The 20,189-nt window shown below is 44.4% G+C and overlaps 1 protein-coding gene across 1 annotated transcript in view; it reads left to right on the forward strand.

The window, feature by feature from the left end:
* Positions 1–6,230: 6,230 nt before the first annotated feature.
* RRP12 (ribosomal RNA processing 12 homolog) overlaps positions 6,231–20,189 on the forward strand; it is a 222,333-nt gene continuing 208,374 nt past the window's right edge. Inside the window, exons 1-2 of the mRNA XM_033941439.1 lie at positions 6,231–6,490; positions 13,731–13,972. Coding sequence (XP_033797330.1) covers positions 6,352–6,490; positions 13,731–13,972 — 381 coding nt within the window. The 5' untranslated portion in view covers positions 6,231–6,351. The remainder of the gene's footprint in view (positions 6,491–13,730; positions 13,973–20,189) is intronic.

Raw genomic sequence — 20,189 nt, forward strand, 5'->3', positions numbered from 1 at the left:
CCTGTCACAACAAGCGACCTAGTGAAAAGATAAGTATCGCTGTTTATAACTGTAAGGTTAAATTAGGTATTATTCACATCGTTAAAATTCATGAAAGCCCGATGAAAGATAACTTGCCACCTGCACGTTTGCTGTCTCAATGCTATTTTTGAAAAGCGCAGGTATCTGAGGGTTTCATAAAGAAAAAAAGTATAACATAATCAAGTGCACAAGTCCGTGTTTTGGTTTATCTGGAGGACCACCAGGCCAATCGGATTTTCAGGCTAGCCCTAATGAATATGCATGAGAGAGATTTGTATATAATGGAAGTGACAGATATGCAAATTTGCTAAATGCATATTCATTAGGGCGATCCTAAAAACTCGATTGGCCTGGTGGTCCTCCAGGACAGGGTTGGGAACCACTGTTATAACCAATAGAGTTCAATACTAGCTGTGATGATAAATAATTCGGACAATAGCTGCAGTAATTTAAAGGATAAATAACAAACTTTAAATTCAGACCATGATGAAACCGGTACAGAGATCGAAGCAAAGGTGAAGCACTTTCCATATTTAAGTTAACCCAAAACGATTTTAGTAGCACAATTTTGAATCATAATTCTGCTAAAATCTGCTTCCAAAGACCCACATTAAAAAACTTATATAGTAATCAATAGGTGAGAAAACAAATACATAAGCCAAAACATTTAGATCAAACACAATGTTCTCCTTGCCTTCCACATGCAGGGTTTCATTCCTCTAACAGTGGCTTTTTACACTCTTGAAAAAAGTAATTTCCAGTTGGCCAGGAAGGGAATAGTAGGAGTTGGACCCATACAGCATCATCACAGTGAACTGACCAAACATATAAAACTGAATTACTGTATAGAGGAGAGAGTCAGGATCTGCTGGGTCTTTGGCAAAGGATGGACTTTTATGTTGGAGAAGATACAGTGTTGGAAATGGACCTCATTAAGCCGAATGTCATAAAGCCGCCCGGTTAATTTTAAGGCCAAAATGTTACTTTGGGTCAATTCTTTACTATCCAAAGGGATGTTTCCAGAGGAACAAGGTCATATCATGATTACAACAATTAGAAAAAAATATTAAAGAATCATATACTATTGCATCTAATTTCAGATCCATTGCTAGTATTCCTCTGGTCATTAAGCTACAGGAGGGGTGGTAAACGCGGAATTGGTTACATACTTGAACAAGTTTAATATTTTGCATGACAACCAATCTGGTTTTCGGTCAGGTTTTAGCACCGAAACAATCATAGCCTCTCTGTTTAGACTACTTACACTCACTATTTAGTCAAGGTACAAGTGCTCTGATCCTGCAATTGGATCTGAGTAGCGCTTTCGATTTGGTTGATCATATCATTCTTCTGGATTGTCTGGAATCCATTGGAATTTCGGGAAATGTCTTGGATTGGTTTTGTGGATTCCTGGGTAAAAGATCGTACCAGGTGTTAAAGGATGATATCTTGTCTTATCGATGGGAAAATTCTTGTGGGGTGCCGCAGGGTTCCCCTTTGTCCCCTACCTTATTTAACATCTATCTTGTTTCTTTGGGAAATTTGCTGCAAAGTTTAAAGTTGAAGTTATACATTTATATGGATGACATTACTATAGTCAACCTATTAACCTGTCTGTCACCCGAGTTTATAAATCTTCTTGTAACCATTTTAAATCAGATTGAGCTCTGGATAACAGCTTTTAAATTAAAACTAAATACGGAAAAAACTAAATTTTTCTTAGCAACTCCCAATGATAAGATCAAAGAATCAACGATACACGTGAATGGTTTGGATAAACATCTTTCATTGGAAAAACATACTGATTTATTGTTTAATAAATGTTTTTTGGTGCTTTGGAAGCTTTGCACCATTAAAAAGTATTTCCATGAAGCTTCCTTTCGCCTGTTGGTGCAGTCCTCTATCTTAAGTATTCTTGACTACTGTAACATTGTATATTTAGGGGCTTATAAGAAAATTCTCAAAAAAATAAGAGTAGTCCAGAATACTGCTGTTCGCCTCATTTTTGGCTTAAAAAAAATGGGAGCACTTTTCTCCATTTTATCTAAAACTCCATTGGTTACCGATGGAGTCCAGAGTCTTATTCAAGTTTTCATGCATCTGTTATAAAGTAGTTTTTGGTATGTCACCAGGCTATCTTATTCCTCATTTTTCTTTGAGTCACTCAAATAAGAGTACACGTAGAGTGCATCTGTTCTCATATCCTTCCATAAAATCTTGTCATTACAAAAAGTTTCTTGAGAGAACTTTCTCATTTCAGGCCGCTAAATTAAATTTGTGGCTAGGAAAAATAATGTTAGAGGCTGCACTAAACACTGACTGCACTAACCACCAAACAGTGGCGTACTAAGGGGGGGGCGGGAGGGGCGGTCCGCCCCGGGTGCCAGCCATGAGGGGGTGTTCCCGGCCTTGCTGTTCATTCCCCCCCACCACCCCCGAAGGACCGCTCGCCCCACTGATCTTCCTGCACCACCTGTGAAGCAGCCCGCAGCAGGATCGCGACTTCAGCGATACCTGAGCTGCTTGGGCGCTGCTTCCTGCGCCGCGGTCCCGCCCCTCCTCTGACGTCAGAGGAGGGGCGGGAACGCGGCGCAGGAAGCAGCGCCTAGGCAGCGCAGAGATGGCTGACGTCGGGATCCTGCTGCGGCTGCTTCATAGGTGGTGCAGGAAGGTCAGTGGGGCGAGCGGTCCTTCGGGGGTGGGGGGGGGACTGAACGGCAAGGCCAGGAGCATAGGTAGTGCTGCTTCATAGTGGTACGGGGAGGCCAGGGGGCGAGCGGTCCTTCGGGGTGGGACGGGCAGGCAGGCAGGCTTTCAAGGAGGAGGGGGGTGACAGACAGGCAGGAAGGCATTCAAGGGGGGGACAGGCCTTCAAGGGGGGGGACAGGCAGGCCTTCAAGGGGGGGGACAGGCCTTTGGGGGTGTGTGCAGACCTTCAAGGGGGAGGGACAGGCCTTCAAGGGGGGGCAGGCAGGCCTTCAAGGGGGGGACAGGTCTACAAGGGGGTAGGACAGGCCTACAAGGGGATGGGACAGGCCTTCAAGGGGGGAACAGGCCTTGGGGGGGGGTGCAGGCCTTCGGGGGGTGCAGGCCTTCAAGGGGGGGACAAGCCTACAAGGGGGTGGGACAGGCCTTCAAGGGGGGTGCAGTTTTTCGGGGGGGGTCAGGCCTTCGGGGGGGTGCAGACCTTCAAGGGGGTGCAGGCCTTCAGGGGGGGACAGGCCTTCAGGGGGGGGACAGGCCTTCGGGGGGGTGCAGGCCTTCAAGGGGGGGGGACAGGCCTTCAAGGGGGGGACAGGAAGGCAGGCCTACAAGGGGGGGACAGGCCTACAAGGGGGGGAGGACAGGCCTTCGGGGGGTGCAGGCCTTCAGGGGGGGTGCAGACCTTCAAGGGGGGGACAGGCCTTCAAGGGGGGGACAGGCAGGCAGGCCTTCAAGGGGGGGACAGGCCTACAAGGGGGGAGACAGGCCTTCAAGGGGGTTGCAGGCCTTCAAGGGGGGACAGGCAGACCTTTAAGGGGGGACAGGCCTTTGGGGGGGGGACCCTGGTTTATAAGTACACGGAGGGAAGGGGGTGTTCAAAGAGACGTGCATATGCCAAACTTTGGGGGGGAGGAAGAAATAATGGGTCTGAAAATAGAGGAGAGGGAGAGAGATGATGGACCATGGGATTTAGGGAGGGAAGGAACAGAAAGGGAGAGAAATTGGACACAAGGGATGGTGTGGAGGAGGGATAGAGATACTGGATAGGAGGGTAATTGGGAAAAGAAAGGGAGAGATGGTGGACTCGGGTGGTGGGGAAAGAGGGAGAGATGCCGGATGAAAGGGTATTTAAGAAAAGGTGGATCTGTGGAGGGAGATGAAAAAAAGGAAAGATACCAGACTTCCTGGGGAGGGAAGGGAAATGGAAAGGGAGGACAGAGTTGGCAGATGGATGGTTAGCATGCAGAAAGAAGAAAGAAGGAGACCCCAAGTTATCAGAAGAAAACCAGAGCCTTGGACCAACAAGATTTGAAATATAACCAGACAACAAAAGGTAGAAAAATTAATTTTATTTTCTGTTTTGTGATTATAATATGTCAGATTTGAAATGTGTATCCTGCCAGAGCTGGTGTTGGACTGCAAACGTGAGCTAGGATTTAACAGAGAGAGGAAAAGTCCTTTTTGTTTCTTTATTTTATTTACACCACAGCGCCAGCGTGATTAGGAGAAGCCAAAGGGGGTGAAAAAGGATAAAACCCACCAGGAGTTTTGAAAAAAATCACCCAACTGGGCAGGAAAATCGAATTGAAAAACCAATTCAATAGGCTGAATCGAATCAAAATTTTTTTTCCTGAATCTGGCAGCATTAGTTTGCGCTACTGTCTTAGACTTTAGGACCTGGGATTGGGGAGAGATGGCATCCTCAGTACTTTATAATGCAAGTGAAACGAGGATTTGGTCAGACTTTTGAAGGGTCTGCAGAAAAAAAATATTGTATAGGCCGGGGACATGAGACAGCAGGAAATGGGAACTTTTCTTCCTTCTATTTTTGTGAATGGAAAGGCTGAGGATGTCAGAGAGTTCAGTTAAAATATGTGCTTTATAAGAAAATATAATAATGTGTTTTATAAAGTTTATAGCATAGCTGGCCTACCCAGTGAGGTGTTCCTAGTGGTGGTGGTGGCAGCGTGTCAATGTGTTGAGAGGAAGAGGTGGTCTGGGAAATTCTGATGAGCAAACTCCGGGCCCATTTCCAACCCCCAGTTAGTCCACTCCACTCAACTGGTTCACACACTGAGTGGGTCTTTGGGTGTTGTTTTGGGATCTCTTCCAGTGGTTTATCTCCTTCTGGTCCAAGGAAGGAAACTTTGTTATCCTTAGCATTGACCTACAGAATATGTTTGTAACAGCGCTGCTTGTGTGGCATTAGGCTATGTAGTGATCGAAAGAAAAAAACAGACCTTTGCACATTTTTGCACTATATGGTGGGTGTATGAGGAGATTCACATTCCCTGCACAGCTAAGTCCATGTGAAGTTACCTTGTGCTGTATGTGACATCTAGCAAGGTCTCTGTTTGAAAGGAAAGATCTAAACTTAAAAATGAAGTGGCCAGAAGTTATGGTAAAAGCAGATAGTGTAGCTGGTTTTAAGAAAGATTTGGACAAATTCCTGGAGGAAAAGTCCATAATCTGTTATTAAGACATGGGGGAAGTGTCTGCTTGCCCTGGATCGGTAGCATGGAATGTTGCTACTCTTTGGGTTTTGACCAGGTATTAGTGTCCTGGATTGGCTACCATGAGAATGGGCTACTGGGCATGATGGACCATTGGTCTGACCCAGTTAGGCTATTCTTATGTTATGTTCTCATCTGTAGGGGCCTTTGTTTTCACTTCTTATTTTAATGTATTTTTTTTCTGGGAACTTATCAGTGTTTTTTATAATGGGAACAAAAATGGAAGAGAATTAATGTGTGTGGGATGAGGGGGTAACTAATTTCTTCAGCTAAATAATTCAATCCACCTCAACCAGACATAGGAGAACTCACGCACCATTCACACACCCTCCAACCAAAAACGTCAAAAGAAAAAAACTGTTCGACAACCTCCTAGCCATTCGAGCTGCAACACTCGACCCCCAACCCTACAACCAATTGACATCGACCACATACTGCAAAACCTTCAAAAAGAAATAAAAACCCTTCTATTCAAAAAACACATAAAACCGAACTAACACAATCAGAACTGTCCCAAGCATCACCTGCAACTACTCCATATGTACTTCTGATGTCATGACAATTCAGACATAATTTATGTTATGTTTGGAATATAAGAAAATTTTCACTGCCTGTTTCTATTCTGACCATTTATTCCGTTTCATGGTCATTACAAAAAAATATTTTTTTACATGGGGGGGTGTCAAAAAATGATGGGCCCCGGGTGCCACATACCCTAGGTACGCCACTGCCACCAAAAGCAATTTCTGGAAACAATATAGGGACCTAAGAGGCCAAATATTTGGGCAAAAGTATGAAAACACGTCTGCAAAAACATTTCCCCCCCCACCCCCCAGAACCTCTGTAAGATAGTGTTTCCACTAATAATAGCCATGAACCAGAAATAACGAAGCCCGCTTCATCTTTTATTTGAGATTGCAGTTCGTCACTTGCTCACTAGGGGCAGAAGAAATGTAAGTGCGCCCTTAGCATCCCTCTTTCCAATGCAGGAACTCTAACATAGGGGCGGAAATGACGCAATAAGGAATAAGCGTGGAGGAGGAGGGAGGGGAGCACGTGAATTAAGCGAGGCACCGGTTTGCAGTGCGTTGCGCTTGGTCTTGTAGCCATCGCCATGGGGAGGGCCGGCAGAATGCGTTCCGGTGTTGCCGGGAAACTGAAGCGCTGGCGGAAAGGACACAGCAGCGACTCTAACCCGCAGATTCGCCGGCACAGGGAATCCGCTCGCAGCCGTTTCTTCAGCCAACCTGCAGGTGAGGAGGGATCGGGTCCCGTGGCTAAGCTTGCTCTGGGCTCTATCTTAGACCGAAGAGGTTCTGCTTTCACCAAGAGACCTCGTCTAGTTTTGGCTTACTGTGACTTTTAAATTTTAAGTAGGGTATATCTTATTTGTGGTTTAAGTGTCCTATGTTTTCTGCTATGTACTCTAGTCTTAATTATATGTGAACCGAGCCGAGCTCCACTGGGAGATGACCCGGTATATAAACCAAAGATTAGATTAGATTTGATATGATATGGCTTATTTTGAATAAGCTGTTTTATTTGAGTATACAGTACTGTATTGTAATCCACTGAGAATGATTGATTGCGTAAAATAAATTGCACGCAACCACTTGTAGGTCAGAGTTTATATTCTTTTTAGGAAAAAAAAAGCAAGACTACAAGTTTATACATATTCATACAATCTTTTCTGCCTTTCTCTTGTGCCTGTGGAATGCCCACTCTATCTCCAACAAGATCGCTTACATCCATGACCTCTTTACCATTCTTTCCACCTCCTTGCATTAGCTGAAACCTGGTTCTGCCTTTAAGACTGTCATGACAGTCAAGATATGCCATTTCTCCCATACACCTCACTCGGTAGGTCGTGGAGGAGAGTTTGAGCTTCAAATTCTACTGCTTACTTTACAAGGCTATCAACGGAGAAAGCCCAACCTACTGGAATAACCGACTAAATCAATCCTCCTCAACCAGACACAGAAGAACCCATTCACTATTCTCTTACCCATCGTCCAAAAATGTCAAACGAAAAAAAACTTTATGACAACCTAATAGCCTCCAAAGCAGCTAAGCTGGACAGACAATTCACCATTCTGTTAACTACAACCACAGACTACAAAACCTTCAAGAAAGATATTAAAACCATACTCTTCAAAAAACACATAAAACCTATCCAGCACAACCAATCCCAACCCAACATCCAGCACTCTATACCCTTAGTACTCTCTAATATTCTTCTATTTACCAAACATTATTTAAAACCCCATAATTCACCCTATTCTTATCTCCTAAAGACTTCTACTTCCCGCTGGTAACCTTAAATGTTTTATCTCATCGCTTATTCTATTACTTCAATTTTGGAATGTAATTCTTGTTTTTAGTTTGGATGTAATCCACCTTGAACCGCAAGGTAATGGCGGAATAGAGATCACTAATGTAATGTAATATACTCTTACCCTCCTGTAAATTTCAACCTCTTCGTTTACCTCAGTCTCACTGCTTCTCCTACTTCACCTCTTCCCCCTCCCATCTGCCCCCTCCCCTCCCGCCAACTCCTGTTATCTTTTCTTCCTTCGCTGTAATTACAGAAGAGGAAACTACACATATTCTCTCCTTCTCCAAATCCCACTACCTGTTCCTCTGATGCCATCCCCACCCATCTAGTGATCGCCATTTCTCATACTGTCATCCCCGCTTTCCTTAAACCTATCGCTGTTTACTGTGACTGTATGAAACACCTTCAAACGTGCCATAAATATGCAATTTCTCAAAAAACCTTCACTGAACCCTACCTGCCCCTCCAATTATCGCTACCCTGTCTCCCTCCTCATCCAAGCTACTTGAATGCGCTGTTCACCACCATTGTCAACTTTCTTTCATGTGGCATCATTCTGGACCCACGTAATTTCTCAAAAACCTTCGCTGAACCCTACCTTCCCCTCCAATTATCGCTGCCCTGTCTCCCTCCTCCCCTTCTTATCCAAGCTACTTGAACGCACTGTTCACCACCATTGTCAACTTTCTTTCATGTCGTGTGATCCTGGACCCACTTCAATCAGTCTTTCACCCATGCCATTCTACAGAAACTGCCCTTGCTAAAGTCTCCAATGACCGGCTCCTGGCCAAATCCCAAGGCCTCTATTCCATCCTCATCCTATTGATCTATCTGCAGCCTTTGACACTGTAGATCATCACCTACTCATCGATATGGTGTCTTCGTTTGGATTTCAGGGCTCTGTTATTTCATGGTTTTCTTCTTATCTCTCATGTTGCACTTTTAACGTATGTTCTGGAGGATCTTCCTCTGCTGCCATTTCGCCATCGTTTGGTGTAATCTCACAGCTCTTTCCTGGGACCTCTTATTTTCTTCATCTACACTTCCTCCTTTAGCACTCTGATCTCCTCCCATGACTTTCGATACCATCTCTGTGCTGATGACTCGCAAATTTACCTCTATAGCCCTAAATTTCTACAGGGATCCAAACCCGAGTCTTGGCTTATCTGGCTGACATTTCTACCTAGATGTCTCGCCGCCACTTAAAATGAAACATGGCCAAGACTGAATTCCTTATCTTTTCTCTGAAACCTGTCTCTCCCCTTCATTCTTTATTTAAGTGGATAACGCCATTTTCCTCTCGTTGCCAAACAAACGGGGTCATCTTCAACTCATCTCTTTCCTTCTTTTTGTATATCCAATGGACCACCAAAACTTGTTGCTTCTTTCTATACAACGTCGCTAAAATCTGTACTTTCTAAGCACACTGCCAAGACACTCATCCACGCTCTCGTCACCTCTTGCCTGAATTACTGCAACTTGCTTTCATAGGTCTTCTGCAAAGCCATCTCTCTCCCCTTCAATCTGTTTAGAATTCTGCTGTGCGCCTCATTTTCCGCCAGTATCATGCTAACATTACCCCTCTCAAGTTGCATCATTGGCTCCTCAGTATCTCTCCCTATACTCTACCTCGGAAATTGTGTTGGCCAAATCTCTTGTCTGTTCCCTTCTCCTCTACTGCCAACTCCTGACATCGTCCCTTCTGCCTTGCTGTACCATATTCCTGGAACAACCTGCCTGACTTGGTATGTCAAGTTTCGTCTCTGCCGGTATTCAAATCCAGGTTAAAAGCCCATTTTTTTGAAGCTGCATCTAAATCCTAACCATATTTGTCTATCATCCCCTCTGTAGTCCTTGATCCTCTTTATCCCTTTGTATTTTCCTACATGACCTGCATATATTTATTCACCATTTTTGTCCAGTGTGTCTGTCATAATTAGATTGCAATCTGTTTCAAGCAGGGACCATCTCTTGTGTGTTTAATGTACAACACTGTGTGGTTTGGTAGCGCTATAGAAGTAATAAATGGTAGTAATACAGTAGACTTTCAGTTAACCGGCACCCACCCCTTGCCGGATAAATGTAGTTTCTGGTTGCTTGAGAGGTACTATTAAAAATAGGCCTAACTAATACTATATCTCATACCATAAACTAGGAGTCTCAAAGTCCCTCCTTGAGGGCCGCAATCCAGTCGGATTTTTAGGATTTCCCCCAATGAATATGCATGAGATCTATGTGCATGCACTGCTTTCAATGCATATTCATTGAGGAAATCCTGAAAACCCGACTGGATTGCGGCCCTCAAGGAGGGACTTTGAGATCCCTGCCATAAACTGTTCCAGGCATACTGGTTTTGTACTGTGCTTTCTTAAGTATTTTGTTGTATCACTGAATGTTCAGTCCTCTTACTCTGTGAACCACCTAGAACTCTCTGGGTGTTGGCGGTATAAAAAAATAAAGTATTATTATTACTGGTCATGTGGTAGGCAAAGCTTGGGTGTACTCAGGTGTGGCTTATCAAGTTTACCCTTAAATTTCAGCCAGAAATTGATTTTATTCAAAGTGTTACAATATTTCTTTGATTTTATTTTTGCTGGTTGCTTGAGAGTTCTGGCTAATTGAGTTCCGATTAACAGAGAGTCTACTGTACATAAGAACATAAATAATGCCTCTGCTTGGTCAGACCAGAGATCCATCATGCCCAGCAGTCCGCTCACGCGGCGGCCCATCAGGTCCAGGCCCTGTATAGTAATCCTCTATCTATACCCTTCTATCCCCTTTTCCTTCAGGAAATCATCCAATCCCTTCTTGAACCCCAAAACCGTACTCTGTCCTATCATGCCCTCTGGATTCCAGGTGTCCACCACCCTCTGGGTGAAGAAGAACTTCCTAGCATTGGTTTTGAATCTGTCCCCTTTTAATTTTTCGGAATGCCCTCTCGTTCTTGTAGTTTTCGAAAGTTTGAAGAATTTGTCCCTCTCCACTTTCTCTATGCCCTTCATGATCTTGTAAGTCTCTATCATATCCCCGCTTCTCCAGGGAAAAGAGCCCCAGTTTCTCCAGGTTTTCAGCTTATGAAAGGTTTTCCATACCCTTTATCAAGCGTGTCGCTCTCTTCTGAACCCTCTCAAGTATCGCCATATCCTTCTTTAGGTACGGCGACCAATATTGGACGCAGTACTCCAGATGCGGGCGCACCATCGCCCGATACAACGGCAGGATAACTTATTTTGTTCTGGTTGTAATACCCTTCTTGATTTTACCTAGCATTCTATTTCCTTTCTTAGCGGCCGCTGCGCACTGTGCTGACGGCTTCATTGTCTTGTCCACTATTATCCCCAAGTCCCTTTCTTGGGTACTCTCACTCAATAACAGCCCTCCCATCGTGTAGCTGTACCTCGGGTTTCTGTTTCCTATGTGCAAGACTTTACATTTCTCTACATTAAACTTCATCTGCCATCTCATCACCCACTCATCTAGTTTGTTCAGATCCCTTTTGTAAATCTTCGCAGTCTTCTATAGTCCTAGCCCCATTAAATGGTTTGGTGTCGTCTGCAAATTTTATTACTTCGCACTTCGTCCCTGTTTCTAGATCATTTATAAATACATTGAATAACAGTGGTCCAAGCACCGACCCCTGTGGAACACCACTTGTGACCCTCCTCCAGTCCGAGTAGTGGCCCTTCACTCCTACCCTCTGCTTCCTACCCGCCAACCAATTCCTGATCTATCTGTGTACGTCTCCTTCCACCCCATGATTCTTCAGTTTCTGAAGTAGACGTTCATGGGGTACCTTGTCATAGGCTTTTTGGAAGTCTAAGTATACGATGTCTATGGGGTCCCCTTTGTCCATCCGTTTGTTAATTCCTTCGAAGAAGTGCAATAAGTTTATTCCTTTCTAGATGCTCCTCGATGCTATCTTTTATCAGTACTTCCGCCACGAGACTACAACGGGAGTTCCCGTTGTAGTCTCGTGAGACCATGGGAACTCACAGCACAGTTCTGCACAGGGTAGGAGTGTAGGAAGATTGCTCCTGCCCCGTGTCAACGTTAGACCACCAGGTAAGGTCCGTGCATGAAGTTGCCACCGGAGCTGCGTCCACGGCTGAGGGCTATGCTCCTGGGGCTGCTGCTTGCCTCCAATTGCTCCTCCTCCTTGGATCACCACCTCGGATCGCCCCCTCCTCCTCAGTCCGATCCAAGTCCCGGGGCCAGTTCCAGTCGATATGGGCTGCTTCCGAGCGATTCTCTAGGGGGGCGGGCAAAAAAAATCACTAATAGTTGAAACCGTGATTGCCGAAACTGCTAATAGGGAAGGGGAAGTGTATTCAAATCCAGGCTAAGAGGTTGCTTTTAACTCTTAAACTCCTAACTCCCACTCACTTCTAAAGCACCCATGCCTGAGAAACTCCCTAACCAGTCAGCTCCATGTGGAGCTGAGACCTGATTGTAGATCATTGTGAAACTTGTCCTGTTTGTCTATATGATTAGATTGTAAACTTTACTTAGCAGGGACTGTCTCTTGAATGTTTTGTGTTACACCCCCTACTTCTATTTTTTTTTTTTTTTATTGTACGGTGTTTTCCCGAAAATAAGCCCTAGCATGATTTTCAGGGTAGGTCTTAATATAAGCCCCACCCCAAAAATAAGCCCTAGTTAGATCGTCCCCGAAGCTCCTCCTGAATGTCCCCGACTTCATCCCTGGATTCGCCGGCAGCAGCGCTTGCCCTGCAGCCGAACCCCACTGACCCATCTATTCCCTTGCGCAGCATCTTTCCATCTCTCCCTCCCATGCGAACCCTGCCGACCCTCCCACCATGCAACCAACATACCTCCCTCCAAATACCAGCATCGGCAGCACTTTAAACAGGCTGCTTCATAGTCTTCTCCTGCCGGGTCCTGCCCTCTGCCGCATCACTACTGATGTCATCAGCGAAGTGGCACAGGGAAGGCCCCAGTGGGAGAAGGCCGCGAAGCAACCTGTTTAGAGTGCTGCCGACGCTGCTGTTTGGAGGGAGACATGTCGGTCTCGTGGTAGGAGGGTTGGCGTGGTTCTGCACAGAGGGATGGGATGGAGGGATAACATAAAAACATAAGAAGTGCCTCTGCTAGGTCAGACCAGAGGTCCATTGTGCCCAGCAGTCCGCTCGCCTGGCAGCCCAACAGGTCCAGGATCTGTGTAGTAGTCCTCTATCTATACCCCTCTATTCCCTTTTCCTTCAGAAAATTATCCAATCCCTTCTTGAACCCCAATACCGTACTCTGTCCTATCACACCCTCTGGAAGCGCATTCCAGGTGTCCACCACCCATTGGGTGAAAAAAAACTTCTAGCATTGGTTTTGAATCTGTCCCCTTTCAACTTTTCCGAATGCCCTCTTGTTCTTGTAGTTTTCAAAAGTTTGAAGAATCTGTCCCTCTCTACTTTCTCTATGCCCTTCATGATCTTGTAAGTCTCTATCATGTCCCTTCTAATTCTCCTCTTCTTCAGGGAAAAGAGCCCAAGTTTCTCCAATCTCTCAGTGTATGAAAGGTTTTCCATACCTTTTATCAAAAGCGTCGCTCTCCTCTGAACCCTCTCGAGGAGAGTGACGCGTTTGATAAAAGGATAGAATAGATACTGCAGAGGGAAGGCACAAGGGGATGGGTGAGAGGGGAGGAAAGATGCTGTACATGTGGGGGAGAGAAAGGAAGAGGAAGAATTGGGGTGGAGGAGAAGAAGGGAGAGATGATCATGGTACATGAAAAAAAATAAGCCCTGGTGCATTTTTTTGGACCCCAAATTAATATAAGACCCTGTCTTATTTTCGGGGAAATGCGGTAGTTCCTCCCTGTAAAAATCATGCCTTCGTTTAACCCCTGTCCTTTTAGGTATCTAATTATTTTTAGATTGTAAGACACCTGGAAGGATCCCCAATATGTAGGATAGTAAATAAAAATTTGAATTTGATGTACAGCACTGTGTATGTCTTGCAGCGCTATAGAAATGATAAGTAGAAGTAGTGGAAATGTCTAAATGTTACAGAAACTGGTAGTATAAGTTGTGATGCATGCATTTGTCCATTTGGAGCAGGTGTAAAAGGGTCTCCTTTCAGTCTTTTTTTTCTGTTGAAAAGACATTTTAATAAATTGCACTTGATGACATAAATCTGTTTTGCAGGGAAGAGCGATTTGACAGTAGATGCTCTGAAGCTTCACAATGATCTGCAATCGGGGTCTCTGTCCATGGAGAGGAAAGTGGAAGGGTCTCAGCTTCGCATGGAGGAGAATGAGGAAGAAAACAGACTGTCGCTGACTGAAAAATCCGGTGGCACCTTCTTGAGTGGCCTGTCTGACTGCACCAATGTTACCTTTAGTAAGGTGCAGAGGTTCTGGGAGTCCAACTCTGCTGCACATAAAGAGGTAACCGGAGATGCTTTTGGTGGCTTTGAAAATATTATTTTTTCATATAAATAAGTAATTGATGCAGATTAAGTACCCTAAATATGGGACTGGACAATGCAGCTTGTAGTTCTCCCCTCTTTCATCCTATGAAACAGGGGAGACAACATAGGTTTTGTTTTGTTATTAGACATCTGAAGATATTGAGAAACTTTGGCATCATTTTGAAATTTCTTTATTTGCAAATGTTATTCTTGGTGGAATTCTGTGTGACTGCACAGTGCAGAATTTCTTCTTTCCTGTGGGTCGCAGTATCGGCAGCGATTCTCTCTGCGGCAATGGGAGGCTTCCGGGTTAACAGAATTCTGCGCGACTGCGCAGTGCAGAATTCCCCCTTTCCTGTGTGTGTCACTGTATCAGCAGCGATTATCACGCGCTGCCTGCTGCTAACTCGGAAGTCTCTCTGCGGCAAAGGGAGGCTTCCGGGTTAACAGCAGGCAGCATGTGAGAATCGTTGCTGGTACCATGACCCAAAGAAGCAAGCCTTACTATGAAGAGTATAGGGGAGGGGCAGAAGGAAAGATGTTGGCACGGAGAGGGAAGGGGTGAGAGGAAGGGAAGATGTTGGCACGGGGAGGGGTGAAATGTTGCACATGATAATGGAGGGGAGGAAAGGAGAGATGGTGCATGGAGGGGGATAGAGAGGTTTGACCCAGGGAACAAGGCAGGGGGGAGAAAGAGATGGTAAACATTAGGAAAAGATCAGAAATGTTGGATATGGCTGAGGAAGGGAGAAAATGGTGCTTAGGGGTGAGATATGCAAAGGTGAGGGAGAGAGGTGTTGGACAAGGGTTGGATGAGAGGGAGAGAGATGCACAGGCGGTGAAGGGTAGAAGGAGGAAGATGTTGGATTCAGGAGCAGAATGGAGTGATGGAGATGCCTGGCAATGGGAGTGAGAGAAGAGTGGGAGAAATGCTGGACTATGGGGGAGAGTGTAGGAGGGAAGAGAGAGGGAGATGTTAGGCTACAAGGGTGGGGAAGGAAGAGAGAACAAATGCTGGGCTATAAGGGTAGAGAAAGGAAGATGCTGAGAGAGGTAGAACCCTGAGGGGAGGAGAGAGTAACAAGGAAATGGATGAAAGGATAGATATTACAGAAAGTAGAAATATGAAGATGAAAGGGAATGGAGGACTTTAAGAGGAGAAAGGTAAGAAAGAAGCAGAAAAGAGCTAAATAGGAATGATCAGTATGTCGGAAGCAGGTGTAGTTAGGGAATAGACAGGAGAGAGTAGAAAAGACAAATGGATAGCAACCACTTGAAGGAGAATTATCAGACGACAGGAAAGCAGAAAAAAGAAACTGTAATCAACATGATGGAAAAATAAAACATCCAGACAACAAATTCAGAATAAAACCCATTTTATTTTTAAAATGAAATATGGATGATAATTAGCAAAACTATTGTTTATAAATTTTGTCATACTTGCAGAATTTGCTAATTTTGTGAACAAAATTTTGAAATTTTGGGGGCAGAATTCCACCAGGAGTAAACTGTTCTTTAAACTGGAGGCCTGTATGCATTAGTCTGTAATGAAACATAAACAGAGAAAATTGATGTAGATAAAGACCAAATGTCGCTGAAATGTAGATGGAAAGCCATGACCACAATTGCTCACAGTCTAAGCCACAAAGTTCATGATCTGCAAGCCCTAATGTTAGAGGCCGATTTAGATATTGTTATCACAGAGACATGTGACACAACATGCTAGGCTAAAATCTGTTTAAGAAGGATAGAGATGGTTGTAAAGGTGGAGCAGTAGCTCTGTATGCAAGAAACGGTATCAAAGCGACTGAAATGCAGGGGGACGTGAAGAAAGGAAGAAGCGATATGTATTGCCTTGAAAAGACTAGGGAACCTCTGCACACGGGTGTTGTCTACTGAGCAACTTGATAAAGATCTGGTCACAGTATCTCAAAAAAGAAACAGTGGAATTAGAAAAGGTTCAAAGAAAAATGACCCAAGATGATAAATCCAAGTTGGCCTGTTCCATCGTAACTTATAGATCTAGAGCCCTTTTTTTTTCCTATACAACGATTAGTATACACAGATTACTAGATGTGCTTTTTTTGCTGTTTCTGTACATGTGTCTTACCTGAAGGGCTTTAATGACCTTGGGGCTTTGTTCACTTGCTCTCGCTGATCCTAGTTCAAAGACCAGTCTGCTGTAGTAAACACTTAACTCCTTTTTTTTTTAAATAAGTAGATGCCATCTCTGATCAGAGCCTTTTGGAAAATCATTCAATGGTCCAGGAAGCCAAAACTGTGCGATACTATCCACACAGACATCTTTCTGAGGATGTGAGCCTTTCCGCATTTGGTGTTGCCCTCTTTGGGGAGGATTGTCGAGAATACCATCTGAACACCTATCTTTTGTACCCTATCCCAGAGCCATGAGGCTACTTTTGATCTACTGGGAGGGATACCATTGGATAACGGCAAATTCTCCATAATATGTGGGTTTTTGGCACTAGGCAGATAGCACATTTCCCAGGACAACACGTCCGGTAGGCAGATAACTTCCTCCTGAAAGGTACAGAGGTGTCCACCAACCACCACTATTCTTTGCTTCTGCGTGGTTGTTGATCTTGCTGTGTTGTGGTTGTTGAGCTCTGGTTCCTCCTTTTCCTTGGGATGTCCTCACCTTCTAGTTCCAGACTATACATCAGTTCTTCAGCTTGACTTTGGCAAATATGTGTCCTGTTAACTTCTTTCAGTAGTTTCATCTTCATGGTATCTCAAGAAGCATTTCTTTGATTTTGTATTCCTTATTGACATGGATGTTTCTCGGCTTCACCACCTCCCCTCATGAATTCAACCTGCAGGCATTACTACTACTATTAATTATTTCTATGGTGCTACCAGACGTACGCAGCGCTGTACAGAGTCACAAAGAAGACAGTCCCTGCTCAAAAGAGCTTACAGTTACAATCTAAACCAGTGTTCTTCAATCGCCGGTCCATGGACCGGTGCCGATCCGCAGAAATTTTCTGCTGGTCCACAGGGCCGACATCTCCATCGGGCCCAAGATATTGTTCTGTAGCCGCCGGTCCTCTTTGCGATCAATGTGGCGTCTTTGGGCCGGCTCCCTGAGTGATGCAGTGCACAAAGCTGTGGTAAAAGGCTCCTACGCACAGCCTGCGCCTGACCCGGAAGCCTTCTCTCTGACATCACAATGTCAGAGGGAAGACTACCAGATGAGGCGTGGGATGCGCGCAAGGAGCTGCTTCCCACAGCTTTGTGCAATGCAGCACTCAGGGAGCTGGCCAGAAGACCCTGCGTTGATTGCACCGTGGACCGGCCTGAAGCTAACATGGGGGGCAGGCCAGAAGGCAAGGCACATGGAGGGAGAGAGACAACAATGGTAGGGGAAATGCTTTTATTTTTTTATTTAGTGATTGATTTACATCTGCTGTCTGTTCAGGAAGAAATGCATTTGTTTGGTTTTTCTCTGGGGGTTGTACTGCATGCAGAGTCTTGCATCTTAGGGATTGTTTGTGAATATTAGTACTTTTAGTTTTTGGTCCTGCATTTGCATTTGCCCCACAACTCTGGAATTCTTTACCTCTATAACTAAGAGATGAAAATAATCTAAGCCATTTTAAAAAGAACTTAATAAGCTTCTTATTTAAGGATGCTTTCACCTTGTAAATTGCTTTTTTAGACTCTCTTCCTTCCTCTGCATATTTTTTCAACCTTCTCCCTTTTAATGTTTATCTTTCTCTTACCTAGTGTATCAGTCTGTAAACTTGCCAGTTGCATTCCTTTTTTAAACATTTTTCAAAACATATTTATTGTTTAAACTATTTTTGCTATTGTTTTCTGATTTTTTGTTTGTTTGTTTTTTGTTTTTTTTTTTGTTTTTAATACAATGTTAAATTATATGTTGTTTTTACATATTGTAACTCGCTTAGAAAAATTTTAATTAAGCGACTAATCAAATATGAATAAAACTTGAAGCTTATCTGTTTTCTGGTAGGAATGAATGTTGAAAAGCATACATTGTGCTTTGTGTATTTTAATTTTGTGGTTAACCATTATGTGTTGTTAATATGATTATATTGTATGTACATATATATGAAAAATGAATGGAAAAAATAGTGTTACAATTAGTACTCTTATGGGGGCGGAGTCTGGGGCAGGGATTGGGTGGAGATAGCCTAGTGTTCTTCAACTACCGGTCCACAAAAGAATTATTTTATTTCCGCCGGTCCATAGGTGTCAAAAGGTTGAAGAACACTGATCTAAGAACATAAGAAGTTGCCTCCGCTGGGGCAGACCAGAGGTCCATCCTGCCCAGCAGTCCGCTCCCGCGGCGGCCCATCAGGCCCACTGCCTGAACAGTGGTCTGACTAATTTTATAATTTACCTCTAATCCTGTCCCTATAACCTTACCTCTACTCCTATCTGTACCCCTCAATCCCTTTGTCCTCTAGGTACCTGTCCAGACCTTCTTTGAAGCCCAGTAGCGTACTTCTGCCTATCACATCCTCCGGCAGCGCGTTCATGTATCCACCACCCTCTGGGTGAAAAAGAACTTCCTGGCGTTTGTTCTAAACCTTTCCCCTTCTAATTTCTCCGAGTGCCCCCTTGTTCTTGTGGTTCCCCTTAGTTTGAAAAATCTGTCCCTGTCCACTTTTTCTATGCCCTTCATGATCTTGAAGGTTTCTATCATGTCTCCCCTGAGTCGTCGCTTTTCCAGGGAGAAAAGCCCCAGCTTTTTCAGTCTGTCAGTATATGAGAGGTCCCCCATACCCTTTATTAGCTTAGTTGCTCTTCTCTGGACTCTCTCAAGTACCGCCATGTCTTTCTTGAGGTACGGCGACCAGTACTGGACACAGATGCCAGATGCAGACTGGAACACCCTCTCAGCAACTACGAGCGGTAGCAAAAGAATAATAACCTCCATTAAGGGTGCACAACTAAAACAAATGGTATTAGAGCCCACCAGGGAAAAAGCAATACTGGACCTGGTACTCACAAATGGAGACAGTGTCTCGGAAGTATCAGTGGGAGACACGCTGGCCTCCAGTGACCACAACATGGTATGGCTCAACCTCAGGAAAGGCTTCTCTAAATCAAACACAGCAACGAGGGTCCTCAACTTTAGGGAGGCAGATTTCGACCACATGAGAGACTTTGTCCATCAAAAGCTGCAAAACCATGCAGAAACTGACAATCCGGAAACTATGTGGTCAAACCTAAAATCCATCCTGAACGAAGCATCTAGCCGCTACGTAAAAACAGTAAGCAAACGCCGGAGAAACAAAAAACCACAATGGTTCAACAAGGAAATTTCGGACCTCATTAAAATAAAAAAAGAAACATTTATTACCTACAAACATCTGGGGAAAAGGGAAGCAAAAGAAGACTATCTGGCCAGATCTAAGGCTGTCAAAAAGGCAGTCAGGGAAGCCAAACTTCAAACAGAGGAAGATCTAGCACGGAACATTAAAAAAGGGGACAAATCCTTCTTCAGGTACATTAGCGACAGGAAGAGAAACAAAAATGGAATAGAACGCCTTAGGAAATCAGATGGAAACTACGCAGAATCTGATACTACCAAAGCAGAACTGCTAAACGAATACTTCTGCTCAGTATTCACCTGTGAAGCACCGGGAGATGGTCCGCAACTACAAATAAGAAACAGCCAAAATGACCTGTTTCGTGATTACGAGTTTACACCTAGTAATGTCTACCACGAACTTTCAAGACTCAAAGTAGACAAAGCTATGGGGCCAGACAATCTACACCCCAGAGTACTCAGAGAGCTGAGTGAAGTTCTGGCTGAACCACTATCTGTACTCTTCAATCTTTCCATGCGCACGGGAGTAGTACCTCTAGACTGGAAAACAGCTAACGTAATTCCACTCCACAAAAAGGGCTGCAGAACGGAGACAGGAAATTACAGACCGGTGAGTCTTACATCCATAGTGTGCAAACTCATGGAAACACTGATCAAACATGAACTTGACAAAATTCTAGATGAAGAAAATCTACGTGATCCACATCAACACGGATTCACCAGGGGAAGGTCCTGCCAATCTAATCTGATTGACTTCTTTGATTGGGTGACAAGTCATCTGGATGCCGGTGAGTCCCTTGACGTGATATACTTGGACTTCAGCAAAGCTTTTGATAGCGTTCCACACCGCAGGCTGTTGAACAAACTAAAATCG

The sequence above is a fragment of the Geotrypetes seraphini genome, chromosome 4 (assembly GCF_902459505.1).
Source record: "Geotrypetes seraphini chromosome 4, aGeoSer1.1, whole genome shotgun sequence".
Lineage (NCBI taxonomy): Eukaryota > Metazoa > Chordata > Amphibia > Gymnophiona > Dermophiidae > Geotrypetes > Geotrypetes seraphini.